The sequence below is a fragment of the Mustela erminea genome, chromosome 12 (genome assembly GCF_009829155.1).
Source record: "Mustela erminea isolate mMusErm1 chromosome 12, mMusErm1.Pri, whole genome shotgun sequence".
In the NCBI taxonomy this organism is placed as follows: Eukaryota; Metazoa; Chordata; class Mammalia; order Carnivora; family Mustelidae; genus Mustela; species Mustela erminea.
Window position 1 is genome coordinate 37,546,850 of NC_045625.1, and position 18,816 is coordinate 37,565,665.

Here is an 18,816-nt window from a genome sequence, read left to right on the forward strand (position 1 = left end):
TAATTCTTTAAAAAAAAAAAAAAGTATAAAGTTGAAATGAAGCACAGAGCTGCATTCTGGTTCATGATGCACAGTTCCCAAGGTAAATCAAAATGACAACTCACACTGGACAGTTCCAACAAGCAGCCCACCTCAAGAGCTCTCCTAATTCCGAACCCACTGTTCTTCTTCAGTCAGTACTCTTTCCACCAAACCCTTCAGAGGCTACACAATGTGGCAGAAAGAGCCCTATAAATACAATCAAGAGACTTTGGCTTCAAGTCCTAGACCTACTACTTACCTGCTAAGTAATTGTAAGCTGATAATTTTTTTTTTTAAGATTTCATTTATTTGACAGAGAGAGAGACAACGAGAGAGGGAACACAAGTAGGGGGAGTAAGAGAGAGAAAAGCAGGTTGCCCACTGAGCAGGGATCCCGATTTGGGGCTTGGAACCTGGGATCATAATCTGAGCCGAAAGCAGATGCTTAAGGACTCAGCCACCCAGGTGCCCCAGTGTGGGCTGGTAATTTAACCATTCTCAACTTTTTATTGGTGAGGTGGCTTATCCACTCAATAAGCTTATTATGAGAAGTAGCTATGTAAAGGGAATGGGGCTATGTAAGTTGTTTTCATGGAATCCATGTGTGATTTATTTATTTATTTTTAAAAGATTATTTGACACAGAGAGAGAGAGAGAGAGAATGATCGGGGGAGCAGCAGAGGGAGAGGGAGAGGCAGATTCTCCACTGAGCAAGGAGTCTGATGTGGGGCTCAACCCCAGGACCCTGAGATCATGACCTGAGCTGAAGGTAGATGCCTAACCGACTAAGCCACCCAGGTGCCCCCATGTGTGTGATTTTTATTAAAACACTGACACAACTCTTCTTGAAAATGAAGTAGGCCTAGCATTCTAGCAAAGACATTTTGGGAAGTCTTGATCTAAGCCAACCTTTTAATGTAGCAGTTCTCTAAATGTGCTGTTGATTCCTAAGGGTCCCTGAGCTCCTTTCAGGGAATCCATAAGGTCAAAATTATTATTATTATTATTATTATTATTATTATTTTTAAAGATTTTATTTATTCTTCAGAGAGAGAGGTAGAGAGAGCGAGCACAGGCAGACAGAATGGCAGGCAGAGGCTGAGGGAGAAGCAGGCTCCCTGCTGAGCAAGGAGCCCGATGTGGGACTCGATCCCAGGACACTGGGATCATGACCTGAGCCGAAGGCAGCTGCTTAACCAACTGAGCCACCCAGGCGTCCCTATTTTTTTTAAGATTTTATTTATTTGACAGAGAGATGGTGAGAGCAGGAACATAAGCAGGAGTAGTGGGAGAGGGAGAAGCAGGCGTCCCGTGGAGCCAGGAGCCCACGTCAGCATAGTGGGAAAAAAAAAATCTTAGTCTTATTAGGTACCCCTTGGGGCACAGTCACTTAATGACTAAGCCACCCAGGTGCCCCAAGGGGTACCTAATAAGACTAAGATTTTTTTTTCCCCCCACTATGCTGACATTTGCATTGATGGTGCAAAAGCAATGGTTAGTAAAACTACCATGGCTTGGGATGCCTGGGTGGCTCAGCTGGTTAAGCAGCTGTCTTCGGCTCAGGTCATGATCCCAGTGTCCTGGGATCGAGTCCCACACTGGGCTCCTAGCTTGGCAGGAAGCCTGCTTCTCCCTCTGCCTCTGCCTGTGCTCGCTTGTGCTCTCTCTCTCTGACAAGTAAATAAATAAAATCCTAAAAAAAACCAAACCTGCCATGGGCTTTAGCACAGATCAAGGCAGTAGTGCCAAACTATAATCATGGTATTTTTCACTGCCAAGCACTTAGAATAAATAAGAAATGCTAGTTTCACTTAAGCAAGTCCTTGATGGGGCACCTGGGTGGCTCAGTGGGTTAAGCCTCTGCCTTCAGGTCAGGTCATGATCTCAGGGTCCTGGCATCAAGTCCCGAATCCGGCTCTCTGCTCAGCAGGGAGCCTGCTTCCCCCTCTCTCTCTGCCTGCCTCTGCCTCTCTGCCTACTTGTGATCTCTCTCTGTGTATCAAATAAATAAATAAAAATCTTGAAAAAAAGAAAGTCCTTGTTGAAGCAGTAAAGAAAAAAAAAACCTAGCTCTTAAATATATGTCTTTTCCATTATCTGTGAAACAGAGTGGGAAATCTGCATAAAGCACTTTTGTTGCATATTAAAATATAACTAGTTGTTTCAAAGAACTGCACTTGTTGGAGTTGTAAGCTAGAATGCCCTTTTTACTCAAAATAATTACTTACAAGCTATGGTTATTTAGACTTAGGCATTTGGAATACTTTTATCAAAAAGTACCCAAGTGAGCCTATCATTTCAGGAAAGCCAACTTTGCTGCTAGTGATAAAAGCTTTCAAGCTTTCAAGTGAAAACAGAATTTTGGAAAGTATGTATTTACCACTGTGAGCTTGACAACTTCCTAATACTTTTCCTAAGACCAAGACCTTTCTGGTTAGATTGGTAGATACATTAATAAATGTACATTTTTAATATTATAATATAAAATTTTTCACTAATTCAAAAATTTGCATAACACAGTGAATAATTCATTTCCAAATGATCAATATATGATGCTATCAAATCGTGCATGGGTAAAAGATCCATTCAAAATACAAGAAAAACCAATGAATTTTAATGTGACAGAGAACAAAAACTAAACCCCTGACTCAAGTCCTTTCTGAAATGAGGCTCAGGTTTGGTGTAATTTCAAAAAAAAGAATATTCACCATTATTACACCTTCTTTTTCCACTATATGTGAGGCCAGATTATTTCATTTCTTTCAACTCCATACTGCAACAGATTAATGTATAAACAGATATGAGACTCCAACTATCTTTTATTAAATCAAGTATCTATTCTTCTAGTTTAAAAAGAAGTTTTAAAAATATGTCACTTAAGGGTGTCTGGGTGTCTCAGTTGATTAAGCACCTGCCTTCAGCTCAGGTCATGATCCTAGGGTCCTGGGACTGAGGCCCACCCACACTGGGCTCCCTCCTCAGTGGGGAGTTTGCTTCCCCCTCAGCCCCTCCCCAATGACCCAAGCTCTCTCTCAAATAAATAAAATCTTAAAAAAAAAAAAAAGTCATTTATGTTAATATGCAATGAGTATATTACCTTTTTTTTTTTTTAATGATTTTTATTTATTTATTTGTCAGAGAGAGAGAGAAAACAAGCAGGGAGAGCTGCAGGCAGCAGGAAAAGCAGGCTCCCCACTGAGCAAGGAGCCCGATGCAGGACTCGATCCCAGGACCCTGAGATCATGACCTGAGCCGAAGGCAGAGGCTTAACCCACTGAGGCACCCAGGCGCCCCCCATATTACCTTTTTTGTTTTTCCCCTTAAATTTGTTTAGGACTGCCTCCTGGCCCACCATCTTTCCTTTTTTTAAAAGATTTTATTTATTTATTTTGACAGAGATCACAAGTAGGCAGAGAAGCAGGCAGAGAGAGAGGAAGGGAAGCAGGCTCCCTGCTTAAGAGCCCGAGGCGAGGCTCGATCCCAGGACCCTGGGATCATGACCCAAGCCAAAGGTAGAGGCTTTAACCCACTGAGCCACCCAGGTGTCCCTATATTACTATTTTTAAAAAGATTTTATTTATTTGAGAAAGAGAGGATGAGTGGGGGGAGGGACAGAGGGAGAAGCAGGATAAATAAAACCCTTAAAAAAATTTCTCAGTTTTAATTTCTAATATGGTAAACAGATATAAATCACATAAAAAGAGCTCTTTGAGGGTCCTTGATATTTTTTTTTATTTTTATTTTATTTTATTTATTTTATTTTTTTTTTTAAAGATTTTATTTATTTATTCGACAGAGAGAGAGATCACAAGTAGGCAGAGAGAGAGAGGAGGAAGCAGGCTCCCCGCTGAGCAGAGAGCCCAATGTGGGACTCGATCCCAGGACCCTGAGATCATGACCTGAGCCGAAGGCAGCGGCTTAACCCACTGAGCCACCCAGGCGCCCCTTGATACCTTGATATTTTTTTTTAAAAGATTTTATTTATTGGGGTGCGTGGGTGACTCAGTGGGTTAAAGCCTCTGCTTTTTTTTTTTTTTTTTTTTTTAAAGATTTTATTTATTTATTTGACAGAGAGAGAGATCACAAATAGGCAGAGAGACAGACAGAGAGAGAGATGAGGAGAAGCAGGCTCCCTGCTGAGCAGAGAGCCCAATGCGGGACTCGATCCCAGGCCCCTGGGATCATGACCTGAGCCGAAGGCAGAGGCTTAACCCACTGAGCCACCCAGGCGCCCCAAAGCCTCTGCTTTTGGCTCAGGTCATGATCCCAGGGGCCTGGGATCGAGTCCCGCATTGGGCTCTCTGCTCAGCTGGGAGCCTGCTTCCTCGTCTCTCTGCCTGCCTCTCTCCCTACTTGTGATCTCTGTCAAATAAATAAAATCTTTTTAAAAATTTTATTTATTTATTTATTTGACACAGAGAGAGACAGAGAGAGAGGGGACACAAGCAGGGGGAGTGGGAGAGGTAGAAGCAGGCTCCCTGCTGAGCAAGAAACCTGACCAGGGATTAGGGGTGTGTGGGCAGCATGGGCACGCTTGTTCCTGAGCCAAAGGCAGATGCTCAACGACTGAGCCACCTAGGTGCCCTGTGAGGGTCCTTGATAATTTTTAAGAATGCAAATGAGTCCTAAAACCAAGTTTCCAAGCAGCTGCTAACAATATAGAGAAAGAAGACTACTGAGGACAGAATCTGTCAATGATATTTAAGAGTAACCCAGTAATGAACCAGATCTCATCTTAGCATTGTTGCTGTATCCCAAGTTTTGTACATTCAGGGAAGACAATACAGCACTAAAATAACTTTTTTTTAACATCTCAACATATCTGAGATACTTAGGCTTAGTTCAGTATCCCATACCAAGTTAAGTAAATCACTCCCTCAAAATATACTATGCCTGGGGGCGTCTGGGTGGCTCAGTGGGTTAAAGCCTCTGCCTTTGGCTCAGGTCATGATCCCAGGGTCCTGGGATCGAGCCCCACATCGGGCTCTCTGCTCAGCTGGGAGACTGCCTCCTCCTCTCTCTGTCTGCCCCTCTGCCGACTTGTGATCTCTGTCTGTCAAATAAATAAATAAATAAATAAAATCTTAAAAAAAAAAAAAAAAAATATATATATATATATACTATGCCTGAACTTCTGGAAAACTCTTACAATAAAGCATACAGTGAAGACACTCACTGGCTTGCCAGCATGACTGGCAGTTCCCGCGATGACAAGGTTCTTCACATCTATGAAGGCCACAACGGAGTTTCCTCCCACAAATCAAAGGACACTTGTGCTCCTTATCCTACAAAGAGATTCATATTTGTTTGTAAAATTATCTCCATTTATACTTTCCACAAATAAGAAGAGTAATAAAAAAGGCTCTCCACATTTATGGTGAAATGATGTTTGGGATTAGCCTCAAAATAATCAGAGGGAGTAGGTTTGGATGTAGATGAAATAAGATTAGTTAAGAGCTGGTCATTACTAAAGTAGGATGCTGGATATGTGAGACTCTCTGCTTTTGTATATGTTTGAAATTTTTAATAAGAGGAAGTCTTTAAGCCTTCAAATACTGATTTATAAGTAAGTCTTGATACGTTGTGCAATTTTATCACTCTATATCTTGTTAATATGTCAACTTTAAAAATAACAATTACATACAAGATACATATATAGATGAGTATACACATGTCCTACTTTGGTACTGGCACTGTTGCCTTGTTTATACATAAAACACACATGTACAACATGGTAACACATTACTGCTGGGCAGTGCTTTATTTAGTTCCATATAAGTCAATTATTCAGATAACTGAAACGTGCTCCTTTCAAACTGCCCTACTCATTTTGCCTACTGACCTGATCCATATTGTATGTGAAACCCAAAGCCTGACTTGCTAAGACCAGCCCAGTCTGTATGTTGGGACAGCACATAATCTCCTGTGGAGGACTGTATGCTCATCTGGTGATCTTGAGTTCTGGAGCCTGAGGCCTTCTGTCTTTCTTCTTTCTGTCTTTCTCCCATATTGCCACAGGCTGACCTGGCTAGGACCTAAAATGACCTGTCTCTTTAGGCAACTCTCTTACTGCTGCCCAGGGGCTCCTCCCAGTGATTTCTAAATCTGGGCTACATTCCAGATGGCTGAGGCTTCTAGATGCCCAGTCCTTGGATGAATGCAATCTGACTATACCTAATGATAGGTCCACTTACCACACAGCAGATCTCATTACATTTATGCCGTCCACACAACCGTTTCTTGTTACACCGCTTATCACACATAAATGTAGCATCTGCTGTGGCCAATTAAAAAGAAAAAAAAAAAAGGGCAAGGATATGAACATTCATTCAGTAAATATTTGAGTGACTACAAGCTGAAGAAATAAAAATGTAATAATGTAAATAAGTTAGTTATGATGAAAATACATATAAAAAGATACTTTACATTTGTCAGTCTGTCAAAAAAAGACAATGGAAGACTGAGTAATGTTCATTATGGATGAAGGTATAGAGAACAAGGCACACTCAGTGGATAGGAGTATAAAGTTTTGGTGTACATGGTATCCATCAAAAATTTCAGTGGAAATTCTATCTTAAGGAATCATTCCTACATATATACTTTCAAAAGTGGCTAAAAAAAAAGTGGCTAGAGCACCAAAAGCACAAGCAACAAAGAAAAATAAAAACAAATTGGGATTGATCGAAATTAAAAGATTTTGTGAACCAAGGACACCATTAAGAAAGTGAAAAGACATCCCACATAACAGGTGAAGAAAAGATTTGTAAATAATCTATCTATACAGGCCCAGGATCCAAAATACATAAAAATTCTTACAACTCAAAGAGAAACTACCCAATTAAAAGACTGGCAAAGGACTTAAAAAGACTATTTTCCAAAGATTATAAATGGCAAAGTACCTAAAAAAAGGTTCAACGTCACTAAGGAACAAATGAAAACCATAATGACATATCACTTTATATATATTTAGGGAAGCTATAATAAAAAAACAAACAAACATAAAAACCAAAACCAAAACAAAACAAAAAATAACCGTTGGAGAGAATGTGGAAAAACTGAAACCCTCAGACATTGTTGAGGGGAATGTAAAATGATGTAGCTGCTACGCAAAACTGCTGTGGCAGTTCTCCAAAAAATTACACACAGAATTACCATATGATCCAGCAATTCCACATGTAGGTACATATCCAAAAAAATTTTAAATAGATATTTTATTTTTTTTTTTTTAAAAGATTTTATTTATTTATTTGACAGAGATCACAAGTAGGCAAAGAGGCAGGCAGAGAGAGGAGGAAGCAGGTTCCCTGCTGAGCAGAGAGCCCGATGCAGGGCTCAATCCCAGGACCCTGAGATCATGACCTGAGTGGAAGGCAGAGGTTTTAACCCATTAAGCCACCCAGGTGCCCCAAACAGATATTTTAACCAAAACTTGTGTACAAATGTTCACAGTAGCACTAATATTTAGTAAAAGCCGAAAGATCAAAACCACCCAAATGTTTGTCAACAGATGAACGGATAAATAATTGTGATATATTCACACAATGAAATATTATTCAGCCATAAAGAGGAACGAAGTTCTGATATGTGCTATAGCATGGATGAATCTTGAAAACATGCTTAAGTGAAAGAAGCTAGGTATAGAAGGTTACATATTATATGAGTCCATTTATATGAAGTACTCAGAATAGGTAAACCCAGAGACAGAAAGCAGATTAGTGGTTCCCAGGGGTTTCAGGGATGAGAGAGTGAGGAGTGAAAACTTAATGAAAACAGGGTTTTCGGGCGCCTGGGTGGCTCAGTGGGTTAAGCCGCTGCCTTCGGCTCGGGTCATGATCTCAGGGTCCTGGGATCGAGTCCCACATCAGGCTCTCTGCTCAGCAGGGAGCCTGCTTCCTCCTCTCTCTCTCTGCCTGCCTCTCTGCCTACTTGTGATCTCTCTCTGTCAAATAAATAAATAAAAATCTTAAAAAAAAATTAATTAAATTAAAAAAAAAAAAAAAAAGAAAACAGGGTTTCCTCCTGGGGTGATGAAAATGTTTTGGAACTAGACAGAGATGATGGCTGCACACAACACTGTGAATTTACTACAAGCCACTGAATTGTATACTTTAAAACCTTCTGTTCTATGTTACGTGAATTTTATCTCAATTTTTAAAAATGGGCTAGGTACTTAAGTGTTTTTGGGTGAAATAATGTTCGAGATTTGTTTTCAAAGTACTCCAGTGAAAATAAAAAGTAGAGAAGGGAGGGATGGGTGAAACAAAAAAGGAAAAATGCTAATAACGGATGATGGGTGACGGGTTTATTATACTAATAATAGTATAGTAGGAGTTTATGATACTAATCTTCCTACTCATACTTATGACTGAAATTTCATCTTAAAATTTTAAAACATCAGACAAGATGGCTACTGCATTATCTGTAATGGGGAAAAACTGCAGACAACCTGAATGACCACCCAAAGGGCAATGGTGAACTACAGAACGACATCCCCACATACAGAATACTGAGAGGGAGAGCTATATACACTGACATGGAAAAATGTCTTTGATATATTACTGAGGGAAAAAACCCAAGGTGAAAACAGCATGTTTAGTATAAACCTAAGTTTAGAGGAAAAAACAAAACTAATGGGTCTGTGTATACATCTAAATGAATAGAGAAGGGGCACCTGGATGGTTAAGTGGGTTAAGCCTCTGCCTTCGGCTCAGGTCGTGATCCCAGGGTCCTGGGATCAAGCCCTGCATCAGGCTCTCTGTTTGGCAGGGGGCCTGCTTCCCTTCCTCTCTCTCTGCCTGACTCTCTGCCAACCTGTGATCTCTGTCAAATAAATAAATAAAATCTTAAAAAAAAAAATGAATAGAGAAAAAGATCTAGACCCATACCCAAGAAACTAGTAACTTTTTCATCAGGGAAGTGAAACTAGGAGGGGAAAATTGGGTTAGGGTATATTTTCACTTTTTACTTTATATTGTTTTTGTTTTTTTACTTTAAAAGTGTATTAGTGTTATTTTTTCAAATTAGATGTTTCAAAAGATGTTTTAGATAAATTCGTTGGCTAGGTTGGATGATAAAAAAAAGTTCCCCATATGTTTTCCAGAATCCTGAGTAGCCTCATGTAAATTGCTTGAATGAATGTTCCAGTTAATGCAAACACTGGATTATAGAGTAGAATTTTGATTGTGGGCTTAAGGCGGGTATTTCTAGTCCCCTCCCAAATAGCCACTCCCCGCCTCCTTAAGGCTAATAGAGCCTTAATTTTGTTCAGAAATTGGGTGCCCATGTGCTCCTCAGTTCAAGGTTGACTGTAGAATAGTCTATCTACCCTGTTAATTCCATTCCCCTTGTTAATATCTGGTTTAGGCAGGAGCATGTGATACAGAATATACTAAGAGCCCCTCAGGACTGTTTTCCTTGCTGGTAAGAAGGAAGGGAAGCTTGGGGCACCTGGGTGGCTCAATTACACATCAGACTCTTGATTTTGGCTCCAGTCATGATCTCAGGGTTGTGAGATCAAGCCTCAAGTTGAGCTCTGTAGTCAGTGGGGAGCCAGCTTAACATTGTCTTTTCCCACCTCACTTGCTCTCTTTTGGGGGGAAAAAACGAAGAAAGGGAAGCTTAAGAATCTCTTTCCTTTAGATATTTTTGGGTAAGATATGTGGATTTGCTGTAGCTAACTTACACCCATGAGGAGAAAACCAAAAAAATCAGAGGCTGACTTTCTGTCCTGGAATCATGAGGCTGGAACTACCCAAGCCTGGACTTGTTCTGCCTCCATACTTCCTATTATGTGAAACAGTAAACTCCCTTACTGCTGATGTTACTTTTCCCTGGGTTTTCAGTACCTGCAAACAAAAGCATCTTAACGCAATACAGCCTTCTTCCTGGCCAGAATAACAGCTTTTATTTTGTACACATTTAACTTCCATCACTTTTCCAAGAAGGTTTTCAGGTGGCTTAAACAAAAGACTATGAGATAGTTAGCAAAGGACAGAATCATAATAGTATGGAATGTCAGATCAAGGACAGAGGAAGAAAGAAAATGGTAGTCCTCAAGGCTAAGAAGGCTGCTGGCTGAGTATCTGTTCCAGGTATGCAACAGTCATATCAAGCCTTATGGGGATCAAGCATCAGAGTTAGTGTGTAAGAAGTTTACTGTATTCGGTATTATTCACCTTCACCCCTACTACCATTTTATTATGAAAATTTTCAAACATATGAAGAAATTGAAACAACTTTACAGTGACTATCCACATGCCCATTACTGAGATTCTATCACTACTTTTTCACATATCTACCATTCTATTTATCTTAATATTTGATGCATTTCAAAAGTCAGCTGCAGGCGTTGGTGGTATAGTGGTTAGCATAGCTGCCTTCAAAAGTCAGCTGCAGATATGAGTACACTTACCCTACCCTAATTTTAGCATTTCATTAACTAGAATTCAATTTATGATTTTTACTTTTCTTTTGAGGTAAAAGTTATATACAATGAAATGCACAAATCTTAAGTGTACCTTTACTAAGCTATGACAAATACATAACCCAAACCCCTTTCAAGATAGAGAACAATTACTTTTATCCCAGAATGTTTCCTCTTGTCCCTTCCCAATCATACCTTCACTTTTGAGACTGGTACATGGAAGCTCCTATGGAAAAAGGAAAAAAAGGTAATAGTAACTCCTTTAGGAATAAATGAAACGACACAACTATAGTATAGTGCTAAATGTAGCATGTATATCCTAAATATCCTGTACTTCCCTGGCAGTCACTTATTGACTATCTGTCTGGAACTAGGTTAGCTCAGTCTCCGTATTAATATGCTTTACTCACAACAGGGCTCCAGGTTTACTGACACTTCATAATATAATTGTACAATCTTTGTGGTCTGGCCTCCTAATTTAAAGTAGACAAGGAATTATAAAATCTGAATGGAAAGAGGGGTGCTAAAGGTATACAAAGCAAAGAAAAATAATTGCATGGCAAGGGTAGACAGAAAAAGCCATAAAAAGCAGAAAATGTGACAATATGTAATAATGTAGTAGTAGAAGCAAATAGCTCAACACACTTGAGAACAGCCCTGACATTGATGAAATGTAGCAAAGAAGAATACAGTAGTCGTCCAGTATTCAAAGTATTAATAAAGTAATTATACATGAACGACCCCAAAGATCACACGTAACTTGCTGAGGCACGAACCCAAGTAACAGGTGTGGAGAGGCAGCTGTGTGGGAGCAGGCCAGTCATCTGGGGGACAAGGAGCCTGGCTGCCTACCATCTACAGCTGAATTTGTCTTTGATGTTACTCACAGGTTGCTATGTACTCAGAAACTAGCAAAATGACAAAAATATGCTTTCTTAGTGAAAATGACCCTGAAAAAAGAGGCAGCTGCTAGAGTTGAAAAGAGAGGTAAAAAAGGTCTAAGAAATGGAAGATTCTGGCTAGAAAGATGTTTTAGATAAATTCGTTGGCTAGGTTGGATGATAAAAAAAAGTTCCCCATATGTTTTCCAGAATCCTGAGTAGCCTCATGTAAATTGCTTGAGTGAATGTTCCAGTTAATGCAAACACTGGATTATAGAGTAGAAATGACATGCTAGAGTGGTATCTATAATTGCAGGGAAAGGCAGAGCTCCTATAGATTCCTAAAATCAGAATGAATTACCAACAAAAACTTAAATATAGTACTTTTTGTTAAGAGGTAGTAAGATGTAGCATACATTTTTCAAAGACCCACACCAAAGTGATTAAAAGAAAACCACCACTGAAGCTTTAAGAAGTAAGTTTTATTTATCTAGAGAACTCACTTCCAGGGGCTGAGGGTGGCCTAGTCAGTTAAGCGTCTGCCCTTGTTTGGCTCGGATCATGACCTCAGGGTCCTGGGCAAGAGCCCTGGAGTTGGGTTCCCTGCTCAGTGGGGATCCTGCTTCACCCTCTCCCTCTGTCTCTCCCCTACCCATGCCTTCTCTTGCTCTTTCTCTCTCAAATAAATAAAATCTTAGTTTAAAAAAAAGGAAAAAAGAAAACTTACTTCTAATAGAAAAGCCCATTCCATTACAAAAGACATTTCATGAAAAATTTGGCTAAACAATATGGCGATGATAACAGTTTCAAAGAGATTTTTCACTTTGTCAAAATGTTTCAACAGAATTCATACTGATAGTGAGTGGCTCCAGCAATTTTAGAATAAAACTTATTTGCAAAAGTTCTATTTACATGGGGCGCCTGGGTGGCTCAGTAGGTTAAAGCCTCTGCCTTCAGCTCAGGTCATCATCCCAGGGTCCTGGGATCGAGCCCCGAATCGGGCTCTCTGCTCAGCAGGGAGCCTGCTTCTCTGCCTACTCTTGATCTGTCAAATAAATAAATCTTTAAAAAAAAATTCCATTTACACACAGCTTTTCATGAGTACACTCACTGCCATGGGATCCACTATTAGAGGGAGTGAGGAAGGACAGTGAATGAGAAGCAAAAAAGCAGAGAAATGAGATTGCAGGGGAGAAAGCAGCAAAATGACCGTAGCCATTGCTAGCTCACACACTCCAACCCTGCCTGTACCTCTTGGTCACAAAGAGCACCTCTGCGCATTACTAAAATTGTGATTACTACATCACTGTACTTCACAGTCTTCAAGGCGCTGTAGCTGACATTCAAAATATCTCTACTGCCCCATGTACTCTGCAGTTTCTTTCAGAAAAGAAACACACGGGGTGCCTGGGTGGCTCAGTCAGTTAAGCCTCTGCCTCTGGCTCAGTCATGATCCCAGGGTCCTGGGATTGAGCCCCATATGGGCTCCCTGCTCAGCAGGGAGCCTGCTTCTCCCTCTCCAGCTCCCCTGTGCTTGTGTTCCCTCTCTCATTATCTGTCACAAATAAATCTTTATTAAAAAAAAAAAAAGAAAGAAAAGAAATGCAAACAAACTTTTGCCACATGTAAACCACGTTATTTTTACATTTTTATTCTAAAGCTTACCTAATAAGCTAGCTCCCAGTTTATGGATTATATCCTCAGAATCATTTGCAAGTCAGCAGCTACCCAGACCTTGGCCTTGGTAGCAGTGACTATGCACTGAAAGTGGGTCAGAAATGACAGACTTATACTTGGTATGTTCTCCAAGTTAGATTACCCAAAGACTTCCACAGCAAGGCTCCTGCCTTTGGTTACAAGCAAAGGAATCGTAAAAATGGTAAGATGTCCCTTTTCTAACCAAGGGGCCAATAAAAACTGCCCTGGGCAGAAAGTAGAAATTGACAAAACAGTTGTATAGTTAAGAATTAACCTTCCTCAAAGGATGGTCGGCCTTTGCCATTGGCTTCAGGGAGGTAATCTCTAAGCCCTTGGAATATCATGCTTGACAGAGGAGTGGCACTGTTTGCCTGAGGCCTTGGGTCATCACACAGTGTAACATAATTTAGGGTACAGGCTGGCTATACTGAAAAATCTTAAGGTGGGGAATGGCTACACCACAAAGACCAATGATGTACTTCAGGGTAGGACTTTGGGTCACACAGTGACTGTAGACCTCTGGTGACACTGAAGATTGATACCAGCCACATGGGCAGTCAACCATGTGTACACAATGCAGCCTAAGTAAAAACTGCACACCCAGGCTCGGGTGACCTTTCCTGGTTGGCAAAACTCCATGCATATTATTACCAACTGATGTTGAGAAAGTAACATTGTTCCAACTCCACAGGGAGAGGACAATTAGAAGCTTCATACTTGCTATTTCTTGGACTCTGCCCTGCATGTTTCTTCCTTTGGGTGATTATTACCTTTTAGTGAATTATCAAACTCTGAGGGTGGTCTTGTGGACACTGGACTTGCAGTTAGTATCAGAATTTAGGGTGGTCTTGTGGACTATTCTAATTCAGCAGTTGTCTAAACTCTTGCAGTGGGTATTATAAATGAGGGTGATCTTGTGGACTGTGTTCTCTCCAACTTCTTAGTTATTTAGCTAACTTCTTGTAGTAGTGCTTTTGCTCTATACCAGCATCTAGCATTATCACCACTTGTATTTGGTAGAGCTATCTGTATGCTTGCTTAGCCCCATTACTGGTCTCTGAGCCTGGAATGCTACTTCCCTCTACCCCCAGTACCTACCCTACAACTGGCCCCTTGTTGCTGTCAGCATATACTGGCTGGATTGAATGAATCATACATAGTATGATAGGAATAAAACATTATGATGTTATATTGATTCCTCCCATCCCATCATCACTAATTTAAAAGGTATGGGTGGTAACTCTAATATTGTTTATGATTTACCTTTGTTCTGAAAGAGCATCTGCAGGAAATAACTGATGTACGAGAGCATGGTCCACAGTCTCCTTCATGGCAGAGTTTTTCGCAGGTATGAATGAAATCTTTAAAAAAATGAAAAGACCTAGGAATGAACACTGCAAGTACTCATTTTCAGACTCTCAAGTTCACTAGCCACATTAGTCTTCTAATTCTATGCCCTGCAACTCCAGAATCAGAGTTGAGGGAAGAAGAATGTGTTCGATGCCTCTTCCCTTATCTTTCCTTCATCTGGCAGGCTGGGCCTTTTACAGCAAAGGCAGTGCTCAGAATTAGTCACTGGAATAAAAAGCATAATGCTTTGCCTAAGTGCAAAATCAGTTCTGATTTTCTTTAGGCCTCAAGCCTCAAGACTAGACTTGAGAATATCCTTAAAATTAGAGCCATGGATGACTTTACTGAAGTACTCTTGACTCTGAATATCTGGGGATCATAAACAATCAGAAACCATGATCCATAACCTCATTTAACTCCAGCTCTGCGACTATCTGATGGTAAGAGGCCCACCATTCATTCTGCTAAATTAGGTTTAGGACAAATCCTGTTTCAAGGACCCCTCGGGGATCAGCCACAGTCTCTATGGCTGCTATTTAAATGTGTTTCTTTCCATCCTTTTATTTTTCAGCCTAGTTTTATTTTTAACTCTAAAGTCAGTTTTCAAAGATACCACATAGTAGGATCTTGTGCTTTTAAAAAACTTTTTGGTTGGATAGCCTCTGCTTTTTAGTAGTTTAATCCATTGACACTAATGTTATTATTGACACAGTTGGATTATATCTGCCATTTAACTTTTACTTTTCTGTACGCCTCATGTCGTTTTTGTTACTCTAATCCTCCTTTACTGCTTTCTTTGGCATTAAGTTAATATTTTCTAATATAACATTTTTTCTCCTTTAATGGTATTTTTCACTATTTTAAAGGATTTTTTTAGATTTTTTAAAAATTATTTTTATTAACATATAATGTATTATTTGCCCCAGGGGTACAGGTCTGTGAATCATCAGGCTTACACAGTTCACAGCACTCACCATAGCACATACCCTTCCCAATGTCCATAACCCAACCGTCTCTCCCTAACTCCCCCACCCTCCAGGAACCCTCAGTTTGTTTTGTGAGATTAAGAGTCTCATGGTTTGAAAAAAAAAAAAAAAAAAAGAGTCTCATGGTTTGTCTCCCTCCCTATCCCATCTTGTTTCGTTTTTTCCTTCCCTACCCCTCAAACCCCCGCCCTGCCTCTCAATTTCCTCATATCAGAGAGATCATATGATAACTTTCTTTGATTGATGGGGGTGCCTGGGTGGCTCAGTGGGTTATGCCTCTGCCTTCAGCTCAAGTCATGGTCTCAGGGTCCTGGGATCGAGCCCCAAGTTGGGCTCTCTGCTTAGCAGGGAGCCTGCTTCCCCCTCTCTCTCTGCCTGCCTCTCTGCCTACTTGTGATCTCTGTCAAATAAATAAATAAATAAACCTTAAAAAAAAAAAAATCGTCTTTCTCTGATTGACTTATTTCGCTCAGCCTAATACCCTCTAGTTCCATCCACGTCATTGCAAATGGCAAGATATCATTTCTTTTGATGGCTGCAGAGTATTCCATTGTGTGTGTGTGTGTGTGTGTATGTGTGTGTGTGTGTGTATGTATGTATATCTTCTTTATCCATTAATCTGTTGATAGACATCGAGGTTCTCTCCATAGTTTGGCTATTGTGGATGCTGCTGCTATAAACATTTGGATGCTGGATGCTGCTGCTATAAACATTTGGATGCACGCGCCCCTTCGGATCACTACATTTGTATCTTTAGGGTAAATACCCAAGAGTGGGATTGCTGGGTTGTAGGGTAGCTCTATTTTCAACTTTTTGAGGAACCTCCATGCTGTTTTCCAGACTGGCTGCACCAGCTTGGATTCCCACCAACAGGGCAGGAGGTTTCTAGGGGGATTATTTTATGAATAGTTGTTCTAGGGCTTACCATACACATCTTATCAGAATCTATTTCAGATTTATACAAATTAATTCCAGTGAGATATAGAAGACTTCTGCCTAGGTAGCTCTATTCTCGCTTCTTTTATGCTTTATTATTGTATATGTCTACATGTTATAAACCCACAAATACATTTAGATTACTTTCTATAATTTCTATTAAAGCTGAGAAAAGGAAAACAAGCATATATTCATTGTTTGTTGTACTGATCATCTTATCTACCATTTCTGGCTTTCTTCATTTGTTCCTACTGATCTGAGGTATCACCTGGTACTACTTCCTTCCTCCAGTACAGTAAGTGTGGTCCCATCCACACCCTTTGTGCTCTGTCAAATATATTTCCACATCTTATAAGCCTAACAATATAATTATACATTATCTTATACAACTGCTTCTTAAGTCAGTTGCAAAGAGAATATGCATTTACAATGTCCTTTAAAATTACAAAATTACTGTTACTTTTTGATTTTTCATATGAATTTAAATCTGGGTTTATTTGCTTTTATCCTGAAGAACTTACTTTAGTATTTATTATGAAGTGATCTACTAGCAATAAATTCTCTGCTTTTATTTTCATTTTTGCAAGACAGTTCTGCTGGACAGAAGCTTCCCGGCTGGCAGTTCCCCGCGCACCCCTTCCTCCAGCATTTGAATAGTTCATTCCAGTGTCTTCTTATTGTGATGTAGTATTCTCCACTGATTCTGATGAGAAGTCTGCTGTAATCTTACAGGGGATTCTCTTGTATGTGAGGAATCCTATTTCTCTTGCTTTCAAGATTTTCTCCTTGTCCTTGGCTTTCAGCTTTTTACTTATGTCTAGGTGTGAATCTCTTGGAATTTATCTTATTAGGTAAGGTGAGCTTCTTGGATACAGAGATTAATGGTTTTCAATAAACTTGAAAAGTTTTCAGTTATTCCAATACTTCTTTTGCTTTCTACCGTTGTGATTTTCCCCTATACATATGCTTACGGGCTTAAAAGTGCACTGCATTTGTATGAGGCGCCATTCACTTTTCTTCATTCTATTTTCTCTCTGTTGGGCATAAATTGCTCAGTGCTCTGATCCAATGAAGTGTGGGTAGGGGTAGTCTTTGAGTCAAGTCTGCGAAGTTTGTTCTGACCTCAGAAGGGCTCCTCTTAGCTATCTTATCTATCCCTGGTTCTTTCTGCTGAACTAGCTGGCTTACATTTTAGCTTACTGCCCTTAATTAAAAAGAGGTATTATTTTTTAAAAGTCCTTAAGGTCTCAACTTCTCCACAGTGTTTCAAATCAAGGTCCATTCCTTTGGGGGACTACTTTGTAGACTTTTGGAAAAAGTCTTAGTCACTTACTCTTGGTGCCGAGTGGGACAGTAGCCTCTGGTTTTCTTGACTTGTTTTTCCAGCGTGGAACATTTGCTCTAAAAAGTGAGCTGTGCTGGGGTGCCTGGGTGGCTCTGGGTTAAGCCGCTGCCTTCGGCTCAGGTCATGATCTCAGGGTCCTGGGATCGAGTCCCACATCGGGCTCTCTGCTCAGCAGGGAGCCTGCTTCCTCCTCTCTCTCTCTGCCTGCCTCTCTGCCTCTCTGCTTACTTGTGATCTCTCTCTATCAAATAAATAAATAAAATCTTAAAAAAAAAAAAAAGTGAGCTGTGCTGAAGGTGACTGGGGCCCCAACAGTCTAGCCTGTTGTGACTGGGGTAAGAACTGACTTATGGGTGGGGCTGTATAGAAAGGAGCCCCCAACCTCTCAGCTGTGCTTACCAGAAATTTAGCCTCTTCAACTTAGAGTTAGAGGGGATGAAAAATGCTGGCAGTCTGCTCTTCCCAGTGAGATCGGGGAGGAAGGAAGGAAGTGGACTATGACTTAAACGACACTGACTCTTGCTGTTCTTACTGAATTTTAGATTTTCTTCAATAAACACTTCTTCATTTGATGTATGCTCATAGGACAATTTCCAGAAACTTTAAATGACTGCTTCGTAATAATTTTCCCTAGCTTTGCCTGTTTTGCTGGGGAGTGCATCCATGTAGCTCATGTTCCCATCCTGAAAGCAAAACTCTCCCTAGTGTCTTGTACTAAAGTGATCTGTCTAGGATAGAAATTCCTATTGAGTGAGCTACTAAAAGATCTCTGCAAGCTTTCTACAGATAAACCAGATCTGAATAAACTTGACATTCATTGTTTTCACTAGCCATAGGCTTATCTTTGAGCTTCTTAATCCAACTCAGCCTAATTCCTTACAAATTTTCCATGATTAAAAACTTGTTGAGGTACAGTGGTTAACCTCAAACCCCTTCATCTGGTCTTGTCCCACCTCTGGGCCTCTTTATACAGACAATTACTATCTTTCTCTTGGTCAAGTCCCCATGCACTACCAATTTACATTTCCTCTTTCTCTCATTGCCAACATATCTTAGCCCCACAGTGGGATTTCTGGTCATCATATATGAAATCATTACAAAACTGACCCATGAGCTTTCTGAAAAGGGAAGGCCCTTACCATCCTTGATTTTGAAGCCATCTGATCTTCATTTTAC

General features: G+C 40.2%; 1 protein-coding gene across 7 annotated transcripts in view; it reads right to left on the reverse strand.

Moving 5' to 3' along the window:
• NFX1 (nuclear transcription factor, X-box binding 1) overlaps positions 1-18,816 on the reverse strand; it is an 80,459-nt gene that overhangs the window by 23,471 nt on the left and 38,172 nt on the right. For 4 of the 7 annotated variants that reach the window (XR_004277361.1, XM_032307069.1, XM_032307074.1 and 1 more), the window contains exons 10-13: positions 14,287-14,384; positions 10,598-10,670; positions 6,216-6,298; positions 5,198-5,306 (exon numbers count right to left, since the gene is read on the reverse strand). Coding sequence is in view for 6 of the 7 variants with exons in the window: in XM_032307069.1 (XP_032162960.1) it covers positions 5,198-5,306; positions 6,216-6,298; positions 10,598-10,670; positions 14,287-14,384 (363 nt within the window). In the remaining variant the exon portion in view is untranslated. The remainder of the gene's footprint in view (positions 1-5,197; positions 5,307-6,215; positions 6,299-10,597; positions 10,671-14,286; positions 14,385-18,816) is intronic. The other 3 variants (XM_032307073.1, XM_032307071.1, XM_032307070.1) reach the window with 3 other exon arrangements.